The sequence below is a fragment of the Sesamum indicum genome, linkage group LG6 (assembly GCF_000512975.1).
Source record: "Sesamum indicum cultivar Zhongzhi No. 13 linkage group LG6, S_indicum_v1.0, whole genome shotgun sequence".
Taxonomy (NCBI): Eukaryota; Viridiplantae; Streptophyta; class Magnoliopsida; order Lamiales; family Pedaliaceae; genus Sesamum; species Sesamum indicum.
In genome coordinates this window covers 16600429-16620545 of record NC_026150.1, presented here as the reverse complement: position 1 = coordinate 16620545, position 20117 = coordinate 16600429, and the positions used below count along the sequence as shown (strand labels likewise).

At 36.5% G+C, this 20117-nt stretch overlaps 5 protein-coding genes across 5 annotated transcripts in view; 1 reads left to right on the top strand and 4 right to left on the bottom strand.

Moving 5' to 3' along the window:
- Window positions 5351–6687, top strand: LOC105165049. Its single transcript, XM_011083925.2, has one exon. The coding sequence runs from the start codon at window positions 5726–5728 to the stop codon at window positions 6437–6439; it is 714 nt and encodes a 237-aa protein (XP_011082227.1). The 5' UTR covers window positions 5351–5725; the 3' UTR covers window positions 6440–6687.
- LOC110012198 (LOB domain-containing protein 22-like) lies at window positions 8327–9515 on the bottom strand. Its single transcript, XM_020695128.1, has 2 exons — window positions 9378–9515; window positions 8327–9093 (listed from the first exon to the last, which is right to left on the bottom strand). The coding sequence occupies exon 2, from the start codon at window positions 9053–9055 to the stop codon at window positions 8462–8464; it is 594 nt and encodes a 197-aa protein (XP_020550787.1). The 5' UTR covers window positions 9056–9093; window positions 9378–9515; the 3' UTR covers window positions 8327–8461.
- LOC105165048 (LOB domain-containing protein 22-like) lies at window positions 9922–11355 on the bottom strand. Its single transcript, XM_020695136.1, has 2 exons — window positions 10523–11355; window positions 9922–10312 (listed from the first exon to the last, which is right to left on the bottom strand). Exons 1-2 carry the CDS (start codon window positions 11208–11210, stop codon window positions 10308–10310), a joined length of 693 nt encoding a protein of 230 aa, XP_020550795.1. The 5' UTR covers window positions 11211–11355; the 3' UTR covers window positions 9922–10307.
- LOC105164669 (acyl-lipid (9-3)-desaturase) lies at window positions 13074–14853 on the bottom strand. Its single transcript, XM_011083379.2, has one exon. It carries the CDS (start codon window positions 14596–14598, stop codon window positions 13255–13257), a length of 1344 nt encoding a protein of 447 aa, XP_011081681.1. The 5' UTR covers window positions 14599–14853; the 3' UTR covers window positions 13074–13254.
- Window positions 16175–20117, bottom strand: part of LOC105164667 (mycophenolic acid acyl-glucuronide esterase, mitochondrial) — an 8077-nt gene continuing 4134 nt past the window's right edge. Inside the window, exons 5-7 of the mRNA XM_011083378.2 lie at window positions 17043–17207; window positions 16712–16805; window positions 16175–16535 (exon numbers count right to left, since the gene is read on the bottom strand). Coding sequence (XP_011081680.1) covers window positions 16340–16535; window positions 16712–16805; window positions 17043–17207 — 455 coding nt within the window. The 3' untranslated portion in view covers window positions 16175–16339. The remainder of the gene's footprint in view (window positions 16536–16711; window positions 16806–17042; window positions 17208–20117) is intronic.

Genomic DNA, 20117 nt, shown 5'->3' with positions numbered 1-20117 from the left:
AATCTTGTCCTTTTTTCTCCCAAATTTTTATTATTATTATTATAATAAATATTACATAACCATTTTTATTACATAATCTTAGACTAACAGAAATTCTTTAAAACTGTTTGTTTTATGAATTTTCTTCATTTTAATAAAAGGAAACAACATTAACAATAACAAGAAATGTGATGAGCGTAATAAAAGCAATTAAACACAAATATTTTTCCTTTTACACATATATTCCATTTACAATTACACTAATGAGAGGATCTATTTTGTGACGGCAAATCTTAGTTCAAATTAAATTCAATAAAATGGACAGTGATTGTTTATACATATTGTTATATTTATTATATAATTAATTAAATCCACAATATAAGAAAAAAAAAGTGATAGAAAATAAATTTTTATAGATGTAAGAACGAACCATACATCGATATTCCAAAATAATAAAGAAAAAAAATTAATCATGTAATAAATACAGATAAAGTTTGTACATATGCACAACTTTTCTCTATTCTTTAGCCTCACGAAATTTTATTTCAGCCATCTTATTAGTCAAAAACCCATAACATGTAACAATCGAAGAATTAATGAAGTGGGCAACACATAACAATAAGTATGTGGTGAGCATTTATATTTCTTACGCTCGAAAATTCATTAATTTAGGTAAGGAGTCCATTTTCATGCCTTCATTTGGAGAAGAACATAAATATATATATATATATATTTGATAATTCTTTTAAGACAAATTAAGTATATTCGGTCAATATAGACTTCGCTTAAAATATATATATATATTTATGTGAGATTATACATACCTTATTTAAAATATGACTAAAAATTAATTTTATATTTAAATTAGGAATCATTATATACATTTCGGACTTTCTATTTGTCCATGTCTTTTGAAAAATTATATATACATTCATCTGAAAAGTCAGTATCATTTATACAAATCACTCATATTTTTTTAACAAAAAATATACATACATCGCACAAAATGTCGTAACATTACACAAACTGCATTGTTTTTTGTTGTTGTCGGATATGAATGAGATATATAGAAGAAGAAGTAGTGTTGATAAATATTGGTGAGGGGGCAGCAACTACTGAAAATGACACTAATAAACAAGACGTGATCGGTGAGCCACATTCCGATGAAGTCTGTAATAAAATCACATAATTGACTTTTATTTTTCTTATTGCAAAATTAATGTCAACACTGTGTCTGAAAATGGTGGGTGCGGACATAATATCACTCAATTCAGCTGCCTGCCTGTTTATTCGTCATTCAAAATTACTCACTAAACATGCTTAATAGCTCTATTATTGTAATGATATCTGCACCACATACAATAATTATACATCTCTTCTCACTATGAAGTACTACTGTTTGGGTGAATTTAAAATTTTTTTAACATATTTTGCAAGATATTACAAAATATTTGATAATTTTTTTAACAAAAGCTTTTAAAATAAGATGTCGGGGGTTTATAAGTTGTTTAAAGAAAAATAAAGAATTGCTAGTTTTTTGGTAAGTTCTTAACAAGTTATAAAATTGAAAATCTTACAAACTGTATGACTTTATAAAATATTTGAAGTAAGGTCGGCCGAATAGTATTTTTGAAATAAGTTTGGAGTGTGGGGCATGAATGGGTCCGTGGGTGTTGATCAGGTCAAATTTTTAGAAAGCCCAGCCCAAAATGATATATGGCTCCTCTTGTAACAGCCCATTAGGAAAATGTAGATTCAATGGGCCAAGCCCACAGATCTATAGGCCTAATGCTCGGAAAAATTGTGTCTAATATAGTTACAGACCCAAGTATACTACGAGGCATACTAAGGTAAAAGGGCCCAAATCCATGTTTGGTGCCTATTATTTTAAGGGGTAAATTACAATGACCTCTCCTGAAACTTGTCATAATTACGAATATCTTCTCGTTATTTAAAAAATTATCAATACCTTTCTAATTTTAACGGCTATCTAACAATTAGCCCAATCTATTAGGTTTCCATCCATTTTTTGCGACGAATTGACTAAAATACACTTGTGGTTAAAAATTATAATTTTATTTATTTTTTAATTTTTTTATGGTCTAAGTAGATGATTTTTTTTATAATTTTTAAAATTTTTTCATCCATCCATTCAATATTTTATATATTTTTTTATTTTTTAAAGAAAATAAAAATATAGTAAGGGCAAAGTTGATAATTTCATACCTCCATCCAAGGATTATATAGTTTCATCAAACATCAACGAGGTATTTGTAGTTTTTCAAACATTGAGAGAGTATTCATAATTATGACAAACCCCAAGAGAGATCGTTGTAATTTACCTTTATTTTTAAATAGAAGACAAAAAGCAAAGAAAAGGACTAGCAAGAAACTGACATCAGCCTTTATTTATTTTTATTTTGGTACTTGAATTTTATTATTAATATCATTTTGGTATTGAATAATTACAAATTATACTATGGTACTTGAGTTTTACCATTAATATTACTTTAATACCTAAGTGATGTTTTTCAAATATATTTTCTATTTTTTATATGATGCGTTCAAAAATAATACGTGTCCAATTGATATGGATTATGCTCAAAGTTTAGGCTGAAGCTAATGTAAATCCTGAAGGGGGGATCTGCAAAAAAGGCGCTAGTACTCCGATGCCCAAGTTCGTATTGAATTTAAGATGGAGTAAAGCCAAAAAGCAAATAAATGTAATTGTTCTTGCGATATGCCGAATAAAGTCAGTAAAAAATGCAAGAACATATGATAATATACTTGTAAAGTGCTTAGAAAATGCTTAAAGAGTGAGAGAGATGATTTAGATAGTAAGAGGGTGTGAGAGATTTTAGAAGGTCTCATTAAGGTGTTTGGAAGTGCCCCTCAGTATGAAAGAGTAAATCTATATTTATAGGAGAATGTCCTCTTCCAATAGGGCCGTGCACGTTTCCTCCACTTTTAGGAAAAGTGGATGAAGGTCATTTCGGATAAGTCATAATTTGATATGATCTTTTGTTAGAAATGCTTTTGAATCCTCATCTTCAACTTTGGGGGACTCTTCATCAGTGAGGACTCATAACTACTAGGGACTCCAAGTTGCCAAGGAGTCCAGGGCTTTGAGGTCATCTTTCTCGTCTGTAAGGAGTCCTAACCGTCAGGGAGTCTTTCATTACTTATTTTGTTTTGAGAGACCCCTCATCTGTGAGGAGTCTCAGCCGCTAGAGGGTGTCCTCCTAGGGCTGATGTGGCCCAATATGGTTGTTGACGATATGCCAAGTAGGAAAATGGGTTATCACATGTGTGGGTCTTTTGGGCTAAATATTTGTCAAACTTTGATCATGGTCCAAGTAGGGGGTGCCTTTAGCCTCCTCTTTTTCTCAATCTATTTTCTGCAGGGGCACCCGCCAAGGCCTCGTTTCAAGTCCTTTTCGGCCTGTTAGGATGTTACGGTCCTCTTGTTTCTTTTTTTTTTTTTTTTATTTGTGCCTCTTTGAGCCAACCTTTTTTTATGCACATCAAATACGATTTTAAATTTTACTTTAATATAATTAAATATTAAATTACGAGTTATCTTATAAATATTTATAAATAAAGATAGTGAAAAGCCATAAAAATAAAATCATTATCATGTAAAATAATCGAACATAAAACTAATCTCGTGAGGTCCAAATAAAGAGAAAATATATTGATTGAAAATATAATTATTTACGTTTTAGTATTTCAATATAAACTAGTCATTATATAAAATGATGATGCAAAAAACTAAATGAAAACATCAATTAAGAGTGATATGAATGATAAAACTCGAATATTAATTAAGTTATTAATAATTAGTTAATTACTAATACGCTATTAATGACAAAATTTGAATATCAGAATAAATGGACCACTACTTGTCTTTTGTCCATTTCTTCACAAAATCTCCTGCTCTTTCATACTCAAAACATTTCACTGATAAGCAACACAAGAAAGAGTGAGTTCACTCCAACGTTCGAATCCACACACAAAATATTTTATAAGGGATGATTACATTTATAATCTCAAACTTATAATTTATTTACACAAATTACTTTATATTTTAAATAATTATATGCATATTAATCAGTAATGTTGACATATATTTTTTTATAAAATTACGTATACATCTCCATAAACACAATTGTCATAGGGTTTGCAGTTAGCGTTAGGTGGCGCATCCCTCTTTTCACTCATCGCCGCAATAATTATAATTTCCCATTTAAGGGTAAAAGATATTATATAGGTGCAATAAGTGTTGCAATATTGAACTGCAACTCTCCTATAAATAAAAGTTGGTTCGGAGTTAATTTGGATGGCTTCCCATTGTTTTCTACATATATACTATGCTCCCATTTCTTCTAACTTTGGATACAAATTTAGATGCCCCCCCCCCCTTTTTTTTTCTTTACTCTTTTAAAAATTTTATTCACACTTTCTACTTTAAAATACAAACTTATAATCTAAAATATAACTATGGACGATGTTAATTCATTTTTTTTGAGTTGTACAATTTGAGGTCAATTATAAGTTCAAAAATACTTGAATTATCATCCTAAGTCGATACATGCTCTCTGTATGAATCCATGAATACTCAAATTTATGCGGGAAGATAAGATTTAAATTGGTGTGATCGTCGTGCATCTTGATTTATTTTATAATTAAAAGAAATTATGTTCATAAACTTGAGGTAACCTGGCATCAGCAAATATTGTTAGTCATCAAAACATAATTACATTACGTCATGAGTTTGTTGCATAACATATCATTTTCAGCTAGCTATAAATGCCGTTTGGCTGTTTTTTCAATTAATTCTTACTGAGGAAGAAAAAGAAATCATAATGGGGTGAGCAAGTTAAGAATATTTGCCTAATTACTTGTTTAGCATTATAGATTCTTGAAGTTTTACTAGGAATATGTAAACTGATCATGGCTCAAACACTATTAATATTTGATCACGGAAACATATTAATCATAAATTATAATGACAAGTGTAATATATTTATTATGTGATTGGTATCCAATTTAAGAAAAATAGTATATTACACATAAATATTATAATTGATTTAATTGGATGAAATTTAATTTGGATAAAATTTTAAATAATGAAGTGATAAATCGTGCAAGACAGAATAGAATAAATTTGTGTGGGGAGTGACATTTGATTTAAAGAATAGTAGAAGTGATAAATATATGGTGTGGGCATGAATTTAATTAGTTTGTTTTGTTTTGTTACTTACACCGCCCACGTGTCGGCGCTCGCCCTAGATTACAACGAGATGTGCACCTCATAATCAGAGATCACACACACATACATGCATACACAATATACACATACATACAAAACCAGCCCATCTGCGGACAAAACCTACCTATACGTCTAGAGAGAGAGAGAGAGTGTGTTTTGGTGATGAGGAGGTGGAACCATTCTTAGTTGTTCTTACAGCACTGTTTTTTCTTTTCTCTATCCATTAATTCCCTTCTCATCTTTCTGCAAAACTAAAACACTTTCTTTATCCTCACTTCTTCACTTAATATTTGTTTAATCTCCAAAGAAAGCATCTCCCTTTTCAACAAATCATACTAATTCTTATCTGCTCTCCTCCTTTTTCCTTCTCACTTGTTCATCATTGTTTTCAGTTTTCACACACACACACACACACTCTCTCTCTTCAATTTCTTTCCTTCCAAACAAATCTCACCTCTCCCAACATTCTTGAAAATGACTGACAGAGTATACCCATCAACCAAGCCAAATGGCACCTCCCATCCCATCCCACCCCACCGTCAGTTCAGTTGCCGCCGCTGCTTCTGCCTCACCTGCTTCTGGTCCATCCTCATCCTAATCGCCATCCTCCTCCTAGCCGCCATCGCCGCCGCCGCCTTGTACGTGCTGTACCGCCCCCATCGCCCTCTATTCTCCGTCACCTCCCTCAGAATCTCGACTTTCAACCTAACCACCACCCCCTCCGACGACTCCACCCACCTCACCACCAAAATCAACATCACTCTCTCCGCAAAGAACCCAAACAAGAAGATCATATTCCTCTACGATCCCACGTCCATCACCGTACTCTCCAACTCAGTACATTTATCAAACGGTTCCTTCGCCAACTTCACAAATTCACCAGACAACATTTCCATAATCCACACTTCAATGGGGCTCAACTCTCAGGTACTGGATGCTGATTCCCTCAACTCCCTCAAGTCGGATCTGAAGCGGAAGAACGGGTTGCCCATGGAAATCGTAATGGATACAATGGTAGGGGTGAAGATGGAAAAGCTGAAGATGAAGAAGATTGGGATCAGAGTGAAGTGTGATGGGATTCATGGGTTGGTTCCCAAGCCTAAAACTCTAACTCCAGCACTGGCCAACACTTCCAATGCAAAGTGTAAGGTTGATCTCAGAATCAAGATCTTCAAATGGACATTCTAATCCTCCATTTTCATTTATTAATTTCTTGTTATTAATTGCCGCTATGATTAATTATTATCATTATACCACTTTTTTTCCTAGCTATTTTTGTTAGTAGGTGAGACGCTGAATCTTGGGAAGGTGAAGAAATTAAGTGTGGGGGTGTGTTTTGTTTATCATAAAATGACAAGTAAAAAGATGAATTTACGCGTTGTGTAATTGATCTTTGTTGATGAAAACGCAATGCAAAATGTGAAGGATTTCATGCGCTTTTTGTGTCTCTTGTTTTCAATTTAAAAAGGAGTATTACAATTTGCGTCTTGTCATTTTTCGGCTGCCCAACGGTAAGTACACGCAATCCCTATCATCAATCATCAATCATCAATCATCAATCATCAAACACACTCTCGCTCATACCTCCAAAATACTCCCAATTGTATCAATTAAGTCCCTTCTTTCATTTTGATTTGAAGGCGGCCCATAAATAAATCAGATCAGATTTTTATTATTTTAATACTTGATTGATGGATAAAAGTTTATTGAATTTGATTGGTTAAATTCAACAAATTAAATAAAACATTTCTTTTTTAAAAAATTTTCGAGCGCAATTCAAACTCAATGAGATTAACAATCAATTTAACCTAAATTCAAATATAATTTTTAAAAAATTAAAATTATTTATAGTCCTGGTGGATATATTTTTAGTGTTTTAATATTTAAATGTAGTTAATGAATCACTGAATTGAAGATGCTTTAATGAATTAATCATATAAAAAATACAAATTTCTCTTGAGCATAATAATTCATAAAAAAAGAAAACAGAATAAATTCAAAGGGATAGTTTTCTTTTTTCTAAAAGAAAAAGTTTGAAAAGGAAGGAGTGGGGTGGAAAATATGGAAGTGGAATTCGGGTTCACGTGGGTGTCTGGTTTTCTAGATCTGGTTTATTGGACCTGACGACAGGCAGTTGGAATATGTCGGCTTGGTTTCACTTTATTTCTTTTTATTTTATTTGAACCCCCTAAAATGTAATACCTTTCAAGTTTTGCCCCTTTTTTCTCTTAATTTTTTTTTAATTGTTCGTGCGTGGCTAGTTGAACTTTGAGCGCACATAAAGGATAATAATACATTGCCTAATTGTTTCATTTATTATAAAAATTAATTTATATCTCCAGATGGACATCTTTTGTTATAATTGTGACTCTCACCATTTATTTAAATTCATTTACTTCAAATTAATTTTCTCACATGCAAATATTCGATCATATATGTAAACATTGGTATAACAAATATGTAAACATAAAAAACTATTAAAAGACAAAATATTCAATTAGGGCTCCTCAACCTACTCTGAATGGGCCAATAAACCACCAATTGTTATCCTTCTACCCCAGAAAGTGGTAGGTCTTATAGAGCCAGCCCATCTAACTTTTAATGGCCCACGAATAATAAAAAAACAAAAAAGGTGAATGTTCAATTAGGGCTAGCTCATTTGGCTTTAGTGGATCATGATAGCACCAGCCTGTTATCCTTCCACTGCAGAGAGCGAGAGGTTTTCGTTGCTCTGTGAAGCCAGCCTGACCGCAGTACCCTCCACTTTAAGAACCCCGAAGCCCATGCCTTCGCTTGGACCACAGGGCCCAACTCCCCGCTTGGAACGGGCAAGCCAGAAGTCAGCCACCAATGATCCAGCCAATTAATCTAGCCCAACGTCCAAACACCTTGGAGCCCCCACTTGGGTTACAGGCTTGAGTTACCAAGCCCGGCGAGCAAACAATGCTGTTTCTGGATTCATTAATTGTTACTTAATCTTGTATTATTTTGATGTGGGAGCGTATTAGAGAATGAAAAGAATACAACTATGAGAAAAGAAGTAGAATTATTCTGTCAGACCGCAGTGAAAAGAGACTTTAATCCTCAATCAAAAGAAAGAAATGGAAACAGCTTCAAATTTCTTGATTTGCATGGTGACAGACTGTCTAGCGTTTGCTATCACAAAAGGTCATTTGTATTCAAGAGCTAACAAGGTAGCTTGCAGTATCCTTAGGATGGTTGAGGCAGAACGTCATCTCTGAATCCTGTCTTGGCAAGGTGCAGTACTTGGCTACTCGATCCTTCATGTAATAACACGCTTCCGACATCAACAGGCTGCTTGCATATGGTATTCTGTATCTGAATGGAATCACACGTGTTGGAGTTGGGCGTCTCATCATTCTGCAGTACTTGAGACTTACAAAACGCCAGCTTTTCCAATACAAGTTCTAGTTCCGAGCAACAGAAATGTAATCTTTTTCCCATCGTGCGAATCAAGCTTTGACAACCCCCAACGGGATCTACCGCCCGCATGTTGGCTTCAAAAATAAGAGATCTGATGGCGTTTTGCCTCTGGTGATGGGGCACCGTTTTCAGGGTTTTGAGAATGTAACCCCCTCGAAAGAGCCTGTGGGCGTTCAGAACTTCATGCTTCCTATCTACACAAAAACGAAAAGCCATCGGGCAACATATCCTCTTCGGCAACTTGCAGACTAAGCATGCATCGTCGGGGGCACCGTCGGAAACTTGGGGTGTGGTGAAAGAGAGATCAGTATTCGGCAGTTTTGTTGTATCACTATCATGGCTGTTATTAGGTAAAATCATACTTGGTGGTGCTTTCTTGATGTAATTATGACAAAAACCTTCCAGAAAAAAAAATTATGATTTTGTTAGGTAGTAATCCAAGAAATACAAGAAAGAACTCATGCTTGTAGTAGTTGAATTTCAAGAACCGTTAAGTAATGAACCGAAACCTTCGACCAAGAAAAGACAAACAGAATGACAGTCCCTGCAATTCAAGAATATACAAGAAACCGTGTTTGGGAAGAAAGCAGATCCCATAACCAAGATTAAGTTCATAACTTAAGAACCATATTAATTAAAGAAACTTAAACGAACACGTTTGCTTTGAGTTCATGATGAATACCGAAAAACCGAGGCTGAGGGCGGAGGTGGCTGCTTGAGATGATGGATGCTGATGTCGCTGTTGAAGTACAAGTGTACGTGGGCGCCCTCTCGCTTTTCGATTTCTGTTCTTGTTTTTCTATACTTTTGATTGGTATGCTTCTTTTTCAGAGTGCTTTTTGATAAATAAAGCGGGTTAATATATATGGGTTTCAGGCTGGGAAGGGCCCAAAGGCAACAAATCGACACTTAAAATGTTTAGAGGAAGCGAGTTTTACATTTAGATGGGAGCATGTTTATTATTTTGATTTTCCTTTCCAAATTGACTAATTAGACCATTTATGATTAATGTTATCAATAATTCCAATTTCTCTCCGAACTAACAACATACAAAAGAAATGATAAAAGTTAATTAGAAGTTAAATTAATAGTATCATATCAGACAATGGCCTTATATGTACTGAGTTTTAAGTACATATATATTTCATTGATATACAATCGCCATGGATTTAAAAATATAATAATGTGATAATAATTTGAAATCATTTAATTTATATTGTTTTCCCAAAGTCGAATATCCCGATCAAACGCACAAATCTTAACCGGCCTGACGTGCTTCCACCGTGGAGAGTGGCAGGTTTCAGTGGATGCCCTCCCCTCCACCATAGGAACAACCAACGTTCAAACACCTTTGAACCCTCACTTGGGTTACAAGCTAATTAAAGTTGCCAAACCACACTAAACTACTGACTATACATTTTCTCTTTTTAGGGGAACTACTGACTATACAATCTGTACACAGAAAAGGATTCTACCTATCCATACAAACAGGCAAAAAATAAAAAGGATATTTACAGTCCCACTGTTTTAAGTTTTCATTAGAAATCACGGACGCATTATCCTTTGAGTCGTTGAGGCTTCTTTCAGTTGTTGTCAGCTTTATGCATCCTATTCACACTGCAAAAGTGTTACAACCTTGTTTAGAACACAACTCATATTAGGGTCAAATCAACCTGGAAAGTTTAATAAACTTGTGCACTGCTTGATTAATAGTCAAGTCAAAATACAACAATTATGTAATTGAACGTGTAGTTTATGTTTAATTTTCTTTGTCAATAAATAACATAATTAGTACCGAAAAAGTAGTAAATCTCAAGAAAAACGAACCTGACCAGGATTCCTTTGATTCTTTGCTCTCGTGTGTCTCAACAGACACATCTGGCTTTGGATCTTCCGTTTCGTTACTTAGTCTAGTAGGCTTATCGTTCAAGAATTGTTCCACCATTTCAACCTTAATTAGTTCTTCATGGCTGCAACCTGCGAATAGCAGGCTTCCGACACCAATAGCCCGCTCGGACTTAGTGTTCTGGACGAAATCATAAATGTTGGAGTTGGGCGTCTCATCATTCAGCAATAGGTTATACTTATAAAAGGCGAGTTTTTTCATTACAAAATCGAGTTCGGAGCTGCATAACAGTAATCTCTCTTCCATGTCGCGAATCAAGCGATGGCAACCCCCGACGGGGTCTCTCGCCCGTACATTGGCTTCAAATATAACAGATCTCATGGTGTTGTGCCTCTCGTGCTGGGGCACCCTCTTCAGTATTTTGAGAATGTTACCAACTCCAAAAAGCTTGTGGGCGTTGAGAAATTCCTTCACTCTATCCGCCGGAAAGAAAGGCGCTAGCGGGCAGTCCGGCGCGCATCTCCTCCTCTGGTACTTGCAGGCTGCGCATGCTTGCCCCACAGAGGCGCAGGGGCCATCACAGTTGGAGAGTTGGGGTGTGGTGAGAGGGGGTTGTGCAAGGTCTGGAAGTTTTGTGGAAGCGGTGGGGCTGTTATTGGGTGAGTTCATAGTTGGTGGTGATTCTCATGGAGAAAAAGTCGGCCTGTTTTTTGGGGAGGAAGTGTTTGTCTCTCACATGTACAACTATGTGAGAAGTTGAGGAAGTGAGGGAACTAAGGGAGAGGGAGACGAGGTTGTGCATGTTGATGTAGGGAGAGGAATACGGGTCGTGGGGAGGATTTTGAGTGTGAATTCTCTTCAATATTTGTTAGTTTTGAGAAAATAATGCAACCCCTTCTCTTATTTACAAATAAATAATAAAAGCCCTTCTAAGCAAAATACTAATTAACCTGTTTTATTATTTTGTTTCTGTATTTTAATTTCTTTTTCTTTTTTCCTGTATGTCATGTGCAAACCAACCAAGCTAATCAAAATTGTATTGATTACATAATTTTTACCCATATTAATAATTTATTTTATTAATAGATTCGAGTTATATTGAAATTTTAATTTTTTAAGAGATAATTACATTTATACTCCTTACCTATTGTTTATACTAATTTTAATTTTAATTATTTTATTAATTGAATTTCTATATATAATTGCACTTTTAATAACTACAATATTAAATTATTCAATAAATTTTAAATTAAAAAATTATCACACTTTTATAAATTATTAAAATTAAAAAAATTTATCCTTTATTTTATTTATAATTAAATTTTATTAAAATTAATAAAGTATAATCTAAAATAATTTATTTATTAAAAAAATATTAAATTCTATTTTTAAAAAAATATTTCTTTTTCCCAATCCTATTGCCATGTCCACCCTCAACTCCTACCTGTGCCCTCGTTCATACCGCCCCATTGCGGCTAATGGCCTCACCCCACTTGTACACATTTTTTCACCTTTCTCCGCCATTGTTTTATATTGTATAAACATATATACATATGTGTATAACTTATTACTTTTAATAAAATTTAGTTAAAAATAAATATTTAATTTGAAGTATTTAAAATAATTTATACAAGTGTGATAACTTTTTAATTTGAACTTATAAGTTAGTAATTAATTTTTATTAATATATTAATTAAGTAATTTAATATTTCAGTTATTAAGAGGTGAAATTTTATAAATAAATTCAATAAAAAAATAATTTAAATTTAAATTAAAAATTGGTATAAATAATAAAAAAATATATGAGGTCATATTAGTCATCCTCATAAAGATAATTCGTGTACCTTTTGATAATTACAAAACAGCCCTGAGATGAGTGGGTAATTACAATTCCAGAATGGAGCAACTTATGTAGCTGGGGCATGACTCATGAGATGAGTGGGTCATTGCTGGCAGTGGGGAGGAGATGTGGTTCCCAGAGTTGGATGGGCCGATCCTAATTCAACAATCACTTTCTTCTAAGTACCACTCTACTTATTCATGCCTGCATTATTTGTACTAATTAGGCTTAACTTTTAAATCAAAGTAATAAAAGGTTGCAATTTGTATATTCAGATGGCATTATATCGCATCAACCCAACTCCCCAGCCCATGCTGGGTAGGTAACAGCTGCTTTTGCCTTTTTATTCTGCTCCACACTTTGTACCTTTACCATCATACACATGTGCCTGTAGGCAGTGTGCAATCTCTATATTCTGGGACACCTGAGCTGTAAGTTGGGAGAGTTCCATTTTCTCAAGTTTCACACACATACTCAACCAAGTTTTTGAATCACTTGGTCTGAGAATTTGGATTCAAGTGTGTGCAAAAGACATCAATCTCCTTAATTTGACAAGTATGTAACAGTGACTTGTATCGGTAACTTGGGTCATTTCGTAATTTGCTGCCGTTTCTGAGTAGATAATCTAAAACTTGTGTTAACCAGAATACTGCTACCTTTCCACATCAACCCAATTTTAACTCATCTATGAATTATAAGGATCAGAAACAAACAGGTCCATGATTGAAAAATGCTAGATGACATACATATGGTTTGCTTTTAATGAAATATTACATGTACCAAGACATCCTAATAACAATGGAGAGACAATGCTCAATTGTTGTACCTACACAACATTCAGAAAGCAATATAACCACTGCAAAATTCCACCATTCAACCATGAGTGTTGACTGCTTCCCAGACTAAGTTCTTGGGTATGGGCTTGGTGAAATCCCTGGCCTGGAGGGCGGCGTTTCTCAGTGTCCGAATTGTCATGGCGTTGGCCTCCCAGAACGACGCAGAATTGTAAGGCAATCCATGCTTCTTGCAAAGCTCCTTGACCAAGGGGGAGATCTTCCTCAGCTGGCAGCGAGGTAACCGAGGAAACAAATGGTGCTCCACCTGAAACTGCAATCCACCATGAAACCAATCCATCCAAGATGAACACTTTATGTCGAGCGTGCCATCCGTTTGCTTCTCAAACCAATCGTTTCCACGAGGTGGACCGACATAAATGCTAGACGAAAAGTGGTTCAAACAGAACTGAACGTGCTGAATACCAGTGACAGAGAAGCTAGCAACAACAAACATCACTCTTTCACCCCAATTGGGCAAACAAGAAACAAGCAACGGGTACCAGATCCAGAACACCAGCAAACCTAAAAGCTCCTGAACCCTATGGGGCACTTTCCGCTTAGACAAGAGCAAAATGATTGATTGTGCAAACAGATTAATCCTAGCAATACACATGACAGGATAAAATGTCCAGTGCTGATTGCTAACCAAGAACCTAGCAACAGAATCGAAATACATTGTCCGCTCATAAAAGTAAGAAGTCAACGAGTTGAAAAACTTGGAAGATACGGCAAAAAAAGGCATGTGCTGAAGATCAGGATCATAGTCTAGACTATTGCAAGCAATGTGGTGAGCATTGTGGTTCCACTTCCACCACCCAATGCTTATGCCTGCGAGACAATTCCCTGAAAGAATCTGCACAAATCTGTTAAGTTTAGGAGTGAGCATAACCTGATAATGCCCAGAATCATGCCCAATCCAACCACTCTGGATCCAGAGAAACCCCATTAAACAAGCACAAAGCAAATGCAGCCACACGCCCTCACAGCAAACAACACCATAAACACTCAGAGGGAACATCATTGCCATAAAACACATGGAAATGAAAACCCCATGACCTTTCTTCTCAAAAAGGCCCATCTTTGAGAACTCATACACAAGCTTCCTGTAATCTTTGGACACTTCAGATACAGAATAGTCTTTCAAGTAAAACCCATTAAAGAATTTGTCAAGAAACTGCCAGGCGGTGCCCGGATGATAGGCAACAAATGCATCAGTTGCATCTTGACCTGCAAGATTTAAGAGCGGTAACTCACCCCCTGGATGATGGTTCACCCATTCTGAGACGTCATACACTTTCCCCTGGATTGAGATCCAAAGATCCCCACTTTTGTTGTGGGCTTTCAGCTCCTCTGATGTAATGTACCTTTTAGGTTCAGCCATTCTTGATTCAAGGTTTAGAAAAGGTTTCTTGGGAAAATGTAGGAGAAAAGAAGCGAGCGAGAATATAGAGAGATCTGAGACCTTTGCTTATCTCTTCTCCTCTTTCATCTCCTCCAATAAAAAAAATGAAAAGATCAGATTTTCTTTATAACATTTGAGTGAGTGGAGATAGAGATGTTGATCTCAAATGTGTGTGAAACGAAAGAGCAACAGGCCCACAGGACGGTTTCACAAGGGTGATATTGCTGAATGAGAATGTAATAATGTTAAATCGTGCTGTAATAAAAATCTTGCAGGGTTTTTGGGATTTACCTCTTCCCAATGACCTTTCAATACGGCCATTTACATTATTACATGTTGTAGTCGTATGATTGGACTGTGTCCGTGGCGCGTGAGATTCCTCAGAATTGCTACTGTAATTTTCGGTCCAATAACTGAATAAATTTTATTTTTATTTTTTAATATTAACTGGTTTAAAATCAACTTTTCTCCCTTGAGTAGAGTCAGATTAGATTCTTGGGCTGATCTACTAGACAAATTGTAAGATTTGTTAAGACGAATTTCAAACTAAAATCTTTTGATAGGTGGGTTAGAATTTACTTAAAGTTATAATGGAATTGCAAAACTAAAATTTGAGTAATTAATGCATCTCTTGTCAGATGGGACAACTGATTTCTGAATGGAACAAGCTGTAAGCATAAAAAATGAAGTGAGGAATTTAACACCTATAAGGTTGTAAGAAATGAAATTGAATATGAGTAGAAAACTCACAAACGAAATGGTAGTGGTAGGTGAGAAATGTGTAAGAAGTGATAAAGGGGCATGATTGGATTGGGCTAGCAACTAATATTGAAATAAAACAAGAGTTGGAAACCCGAAATAATTAATGGTAAAACCCAAAAATGCGACTTTAATTTAAAAACAGGGTATAGGTGGATATGGGCCACTTCAAAGTAGATCTTGTCTGGTTGCAACGCCCAGAGTTGGAATATGCACATGCATATCAGCAGCATATCCCTTCTCACTTCTCACTTCTCACTTCTCACCACCACAAAAAATATCTTCTGCTTTTCTATTTCTATACTTTTGATTGTGATTCTCAATCTTTTGATGCCTTTGGTTGGCAAAACAATTATTAGTTTTATGAATTAAGAGGCATTGGTTGGTTCAACTGCACTTCTCATTTAAAAAAACAGCATTTAATATTAAAATAAAAAACTAAATTTTTGTCAAGTTCTTAACAATCTTGAAATTAGAAAGAGAGATAGATGTACATATGTAGGTGAATAATAACACTACTAATAATAGAGAAGGGTATTGGGCGAAAGACAGCAGTATTCTTCTTTGTAAGTTGTGGGTCCAGACAACCTGGCGATTGGTTCCTATCACGCCCGCCCATGCATACATTACAAACCAACTATGATTCACTCACCTTTCCTCCACTCAAACATAAATATGGTCCCCCATCATTTCATATAAGGGCTTAAAGGTTTTGTTTGTTTCCATCAAGGTTAGTTCATTGTTGTATTTCTTTCAAACACCAGACGACATAGTAGGTATTTGTGCAATCTATTCCAAATGTTCAAAACTCAAGACATTTCTCATTGAAGGCCTATTGGTTGATAGATACACAAGCTATCATGTCAGTTTGATAAGATAAAATCGCCTACACTTCTTACATCCCTGTACCACTTAAGTCTCCTTGCTAACTAAACTTTTGTTTACACTTGCATTTTAATAATTAGAGACGAGAATCTTTACGCAGACCGGTCTTCACAAAGTTCAACACAGTAGAAGCCAATTCAGATTGATGCTTAGTGTATTCATGATCAGCTCCTTCAACTATACATAGCTTATGATTAGGTATATACTTGGCGAAATTGTGTGCATCTTCGACAGGTACAAATTCATCCAATGTACCATGAATTGTTAACACCCTGCATGAAATTGCAAAAAGGTTATTATGACTGAATTTAGAATTGACTGTGCTCTACTATTAACTATCACTGTCTAATTTCAAGCTAAGATTAATGAACTGGACGAAAGGAGCTTCAGCTTGTTAAAAGATCCAATTTATCATCTAATGACAAGCAACAAGCCGATGATTTCCAACCTGCAGCTTAGTGGGATGGTTTGAGATGCAGAACGAGTATCTGTTGCCAACCGATCCATCAAACTCTCCTTAGTTACTCGATACTCAGTTTTTCCTACATTACGATAGGAGGTACGTGTAAGTCCAAGAGTACAAAGTATTCATGTTAACCATCCGTGCTTGAACAGTTTCCTTCAAAGCACTTTACAGTTAAATAGGGAGCAAGCTTTGAAACTTGTGAGCAATGCAGTTGTGATGTAACTACGAAACACCGAAAATGTAGCCAAAACTACGCCATCATTACAAAGGAGATCCAAATGTACGGGTGGAAAAGGAGAATACACTTACTTACCTCTTCTGTTTTTAACGTCAATAAATCCACATCGCTCAATTTTTTCTTGGAAGTCTTTACCCAAGCGACCTTCAATCCCTCTCCTTAAGTTGAAACGGCCAGCAATATTGACAATTGTATGTATGTCTTTGTACCTTGAAGCATACATAAGCACAGCATTCCCTCCTGTAAGAATCCAGCTCAGTAGAATGTCACATTTAAGAAAGTTTATATAAAGTTCTTTGTTAGAAAGTTTGGAGGAGCAAGAAAGAAAGACATAATGGGTTTGTAAAATGATTCATGCATATTTTTATACAGTGATCACTTCAAAGTTTTCTCTGGAAACAAATCTAAAAGCTTCTATAGAAATATTAAGACAACCAAAAATAACTGGCCGTTGCTGTAGAAAGATGCAAACTTTATAGGGTTATGCTTAAGCCAAAAAAATTTAAACTTCACTAGATAATAATTTTTCTTTTGAATGGTCAAAACCGATTTTTGACCAGTTACCTGGTCACTGGTTTTGGAGGTATGAACTGGGCCAGACACATGGCCGGTTCCCAGTTACCGGTCGAACCCGCCTGTCCGGTCCGGTTCTGAAAACCATGGCTTTTGTTAAGATGTGAAGATTGATTTGAACAAGTCAAGGATGACCCGGTCCAACTTAGAAATCCCAAATTGAGTTGGAGAAAGATAACCCGATTCAACTTAGAAATCCCAAGTTGAGTTGGAGTCTCTAAGTCATGGCTATAAATACTACTCTCATTGGCATTGTTTTGTAAAGTAGAGTAGAGAGAAAAACATATAAGTTCTCTGTGTAATCGAGAGAGAAAAGAAAGAGTTGAGACGAGAGTGAGTGTTGTCTTTCACGTGTGGTGAAGACTTACATACAAGTGTGTGTGTGTGTGTGTGTTGTACTCCTCAATTTTCCTCCTCTTTGAGTGTTTTCTCCTGGCTTGGTATTGCCCCCAGACGTAGGATTTATATCCGAACTGGGTTAACAAATTCGTGTGTCTTTTATCGCCTTCATATTCCAACTATTGTCCATCTTAACCCGATCCATTTCCTAACAACTGGTATCAAGAGCCTGGTTCAAGGAGTTAAGATGGAGGGAAAGTTTCCAGTCGAACGGTTCAATGGTTCCGACTTTGGGTTTTGGCGTATGCAGATGGAGGCCTACCTGTACGGGAAGGACCTGTACGAACCACTTGCACAGAAGTCCGAGAAGACGAGTGATGAAGAATGGAAGGTGCTCGATCGAAAGGCGATGAGCGCAATAATCTTGTCGCTCTCTCGGAATGTCGCCTATCATGTGAAGGGAGCGAAGAGCACGAAGAAAGTCCTACAGACTCTTGCCGATATATACGAGAAACCCTCAGCAATGAACAAAGTCATGCTGATGAAGAAACTATTCAGGTTGCAGATGGAGGAGAGGAAGTCGGTGGCCGATCACCTCAATGACTTCAACCAACTCACGACACAGCTGGCGTCTGTGGATATCGTGTTTGACGATGAGGTAAAAGCGTTAATTTTGCTCTCATCTTTACCTGACAGTTGGGATGTGGTTGTTACTTCGATAAGCACTTCGTCTGGGAAGGAGAAGATGAAGTTCGACAACATCAGGGACATGATGTTGAACGAGGAAACCCGCAGAAGGCAAACAGGTGGATCATCTGGCTCTGCACTACATACAGAGTCCAGAGGGAGACCTGACACACGGGGTAAATACCGTGGAAGGTCAAAGTCCAGGGGGAAAAACAAAGGCAAGAAGGAGATGGTATGTTGGCATGAAAAGCGAATGTCGGGCGCCAAAGAAGGAAAAGGAGGGCCGGACAGCGAATGCCGCGACGGAAGAGGTCATGGATGCACTCTTGTTGAGTGTGAGCAGTTCTTCCGATGATTGGGTTGTGGATTCAGGGGCCTCATTCCACTCATGCAGCAACAAAGACATCATGGAGCCATACACCTCAGGTGATTTTGGCTTAGTTTATCTTGCAGATAACAAACCCCTCAAGATTGTAGGAAAGGGAGATGTGCGAATCAAATCAACGAATGAGTTATGCTGGACCCTACATGATGTGAGACACATACCAGGACTGAAGAGGAACTTGATCTCAGTCGGACAGCTGGACAGTGATGGATTCCACACGACGTTTGGAGACGCGAAGTGGAAGATCAGTCGAGGAGCAATGACTTTGGCACGAGGACTAAAGTCAGGAACGCTCTACATGGAAGAAGGATCTAGTTCAAACATCCCCTTTGCAGGAACTGTATCGCAGGCTAACCTGTGGCACAATCGCTTGGGCCACATGAGCGAGAAAGGAATGAACGTACTGAAGTCGAAAGGACGGTTGTCCGAGTTAAAATCGATAGAGGTAGGTCATTGTGAACACTGCGTGTTTGGAAAGCAGAAGCGGGTGAGCTTCTTGACCACAGGAAAAACTCCGAGAAAAGAAAAGTTGGAGCTTGTTCACACCAATATGTGGGGGCCAGCACTAGTATCATCTCTTGGTGGATCAACGTACTACATGACATTCGTCGATGACTCTACTAGAAAGGTATGGGTGTATTTCTTAAAAAGAAAATCTGATGCCTTTGACACATTCAGGAGATGGAGGGCACTAGTGGAAAATGAGACAGGTCTACAAGTGAAATGTCTCAGATCGGATAACGGTGGCGAGTACAGCAGTGAAGGTATCAAGAATTACTGCGCCGACCATGGAATCCGAATGCAGAAAACAATCCCGGGGACACCTCAGCAAAATGGTGTTGCTGAGAGGATGAACAGAACACTGAATGAGCGTGCGAGATGCATGCGATTAAAGAGCGGACTGCCAAAGATGTTTTGGGCAGATGCAGTCAACACGGCTGCTTTCTTGATCAATCGAGGGCCTTCTGTCCCGTTAAACAACAGAATACCAGAAGAGGTATGGAGTGGTAAGAAAGTGGATCTTTCTTTCTTACGTACTTTTGGTTGTTCAGCCTATATTTTGAACGATGATCGGAGTAAGCTGGATACTAAGTCGATTAAATGTACATTCATTGGGTATGGGACTGACGAATTTGGGTATAGATTCTGGGATGATCAAAACCGGA

Bases quoted from the DNA above. Each gene is read 5' to 3' on its own strand.
- LOC105165049 (XM_011083925.2), top strand. From the start codon at position 5,726: ATGACTGACAGAGTATACCCATCAACCAAGCCAAATGGCACCTCCCAT.
- LOC110012198 (XM_020695128.1), bottom strand. From the start codon at position 9,055: ATGATTTTACCTAATAACAGCCATGATAGTGATACAACAAAACTGCCG.
- LOC105165048 (XM_020695136.1), bottom strand. From the start codon at position 11,210: ATGAACTCACCCAATAACAGCCCCACCGCTTCCACAAAACTTCCAGAC.
- LOC105164669 (XM_011083379.2), bottom strand. From the start codon at position 14,598: ATGGCTGAACCTAAAAGGTACATTACATCAGAGGAGCTGAAAGCCCAC.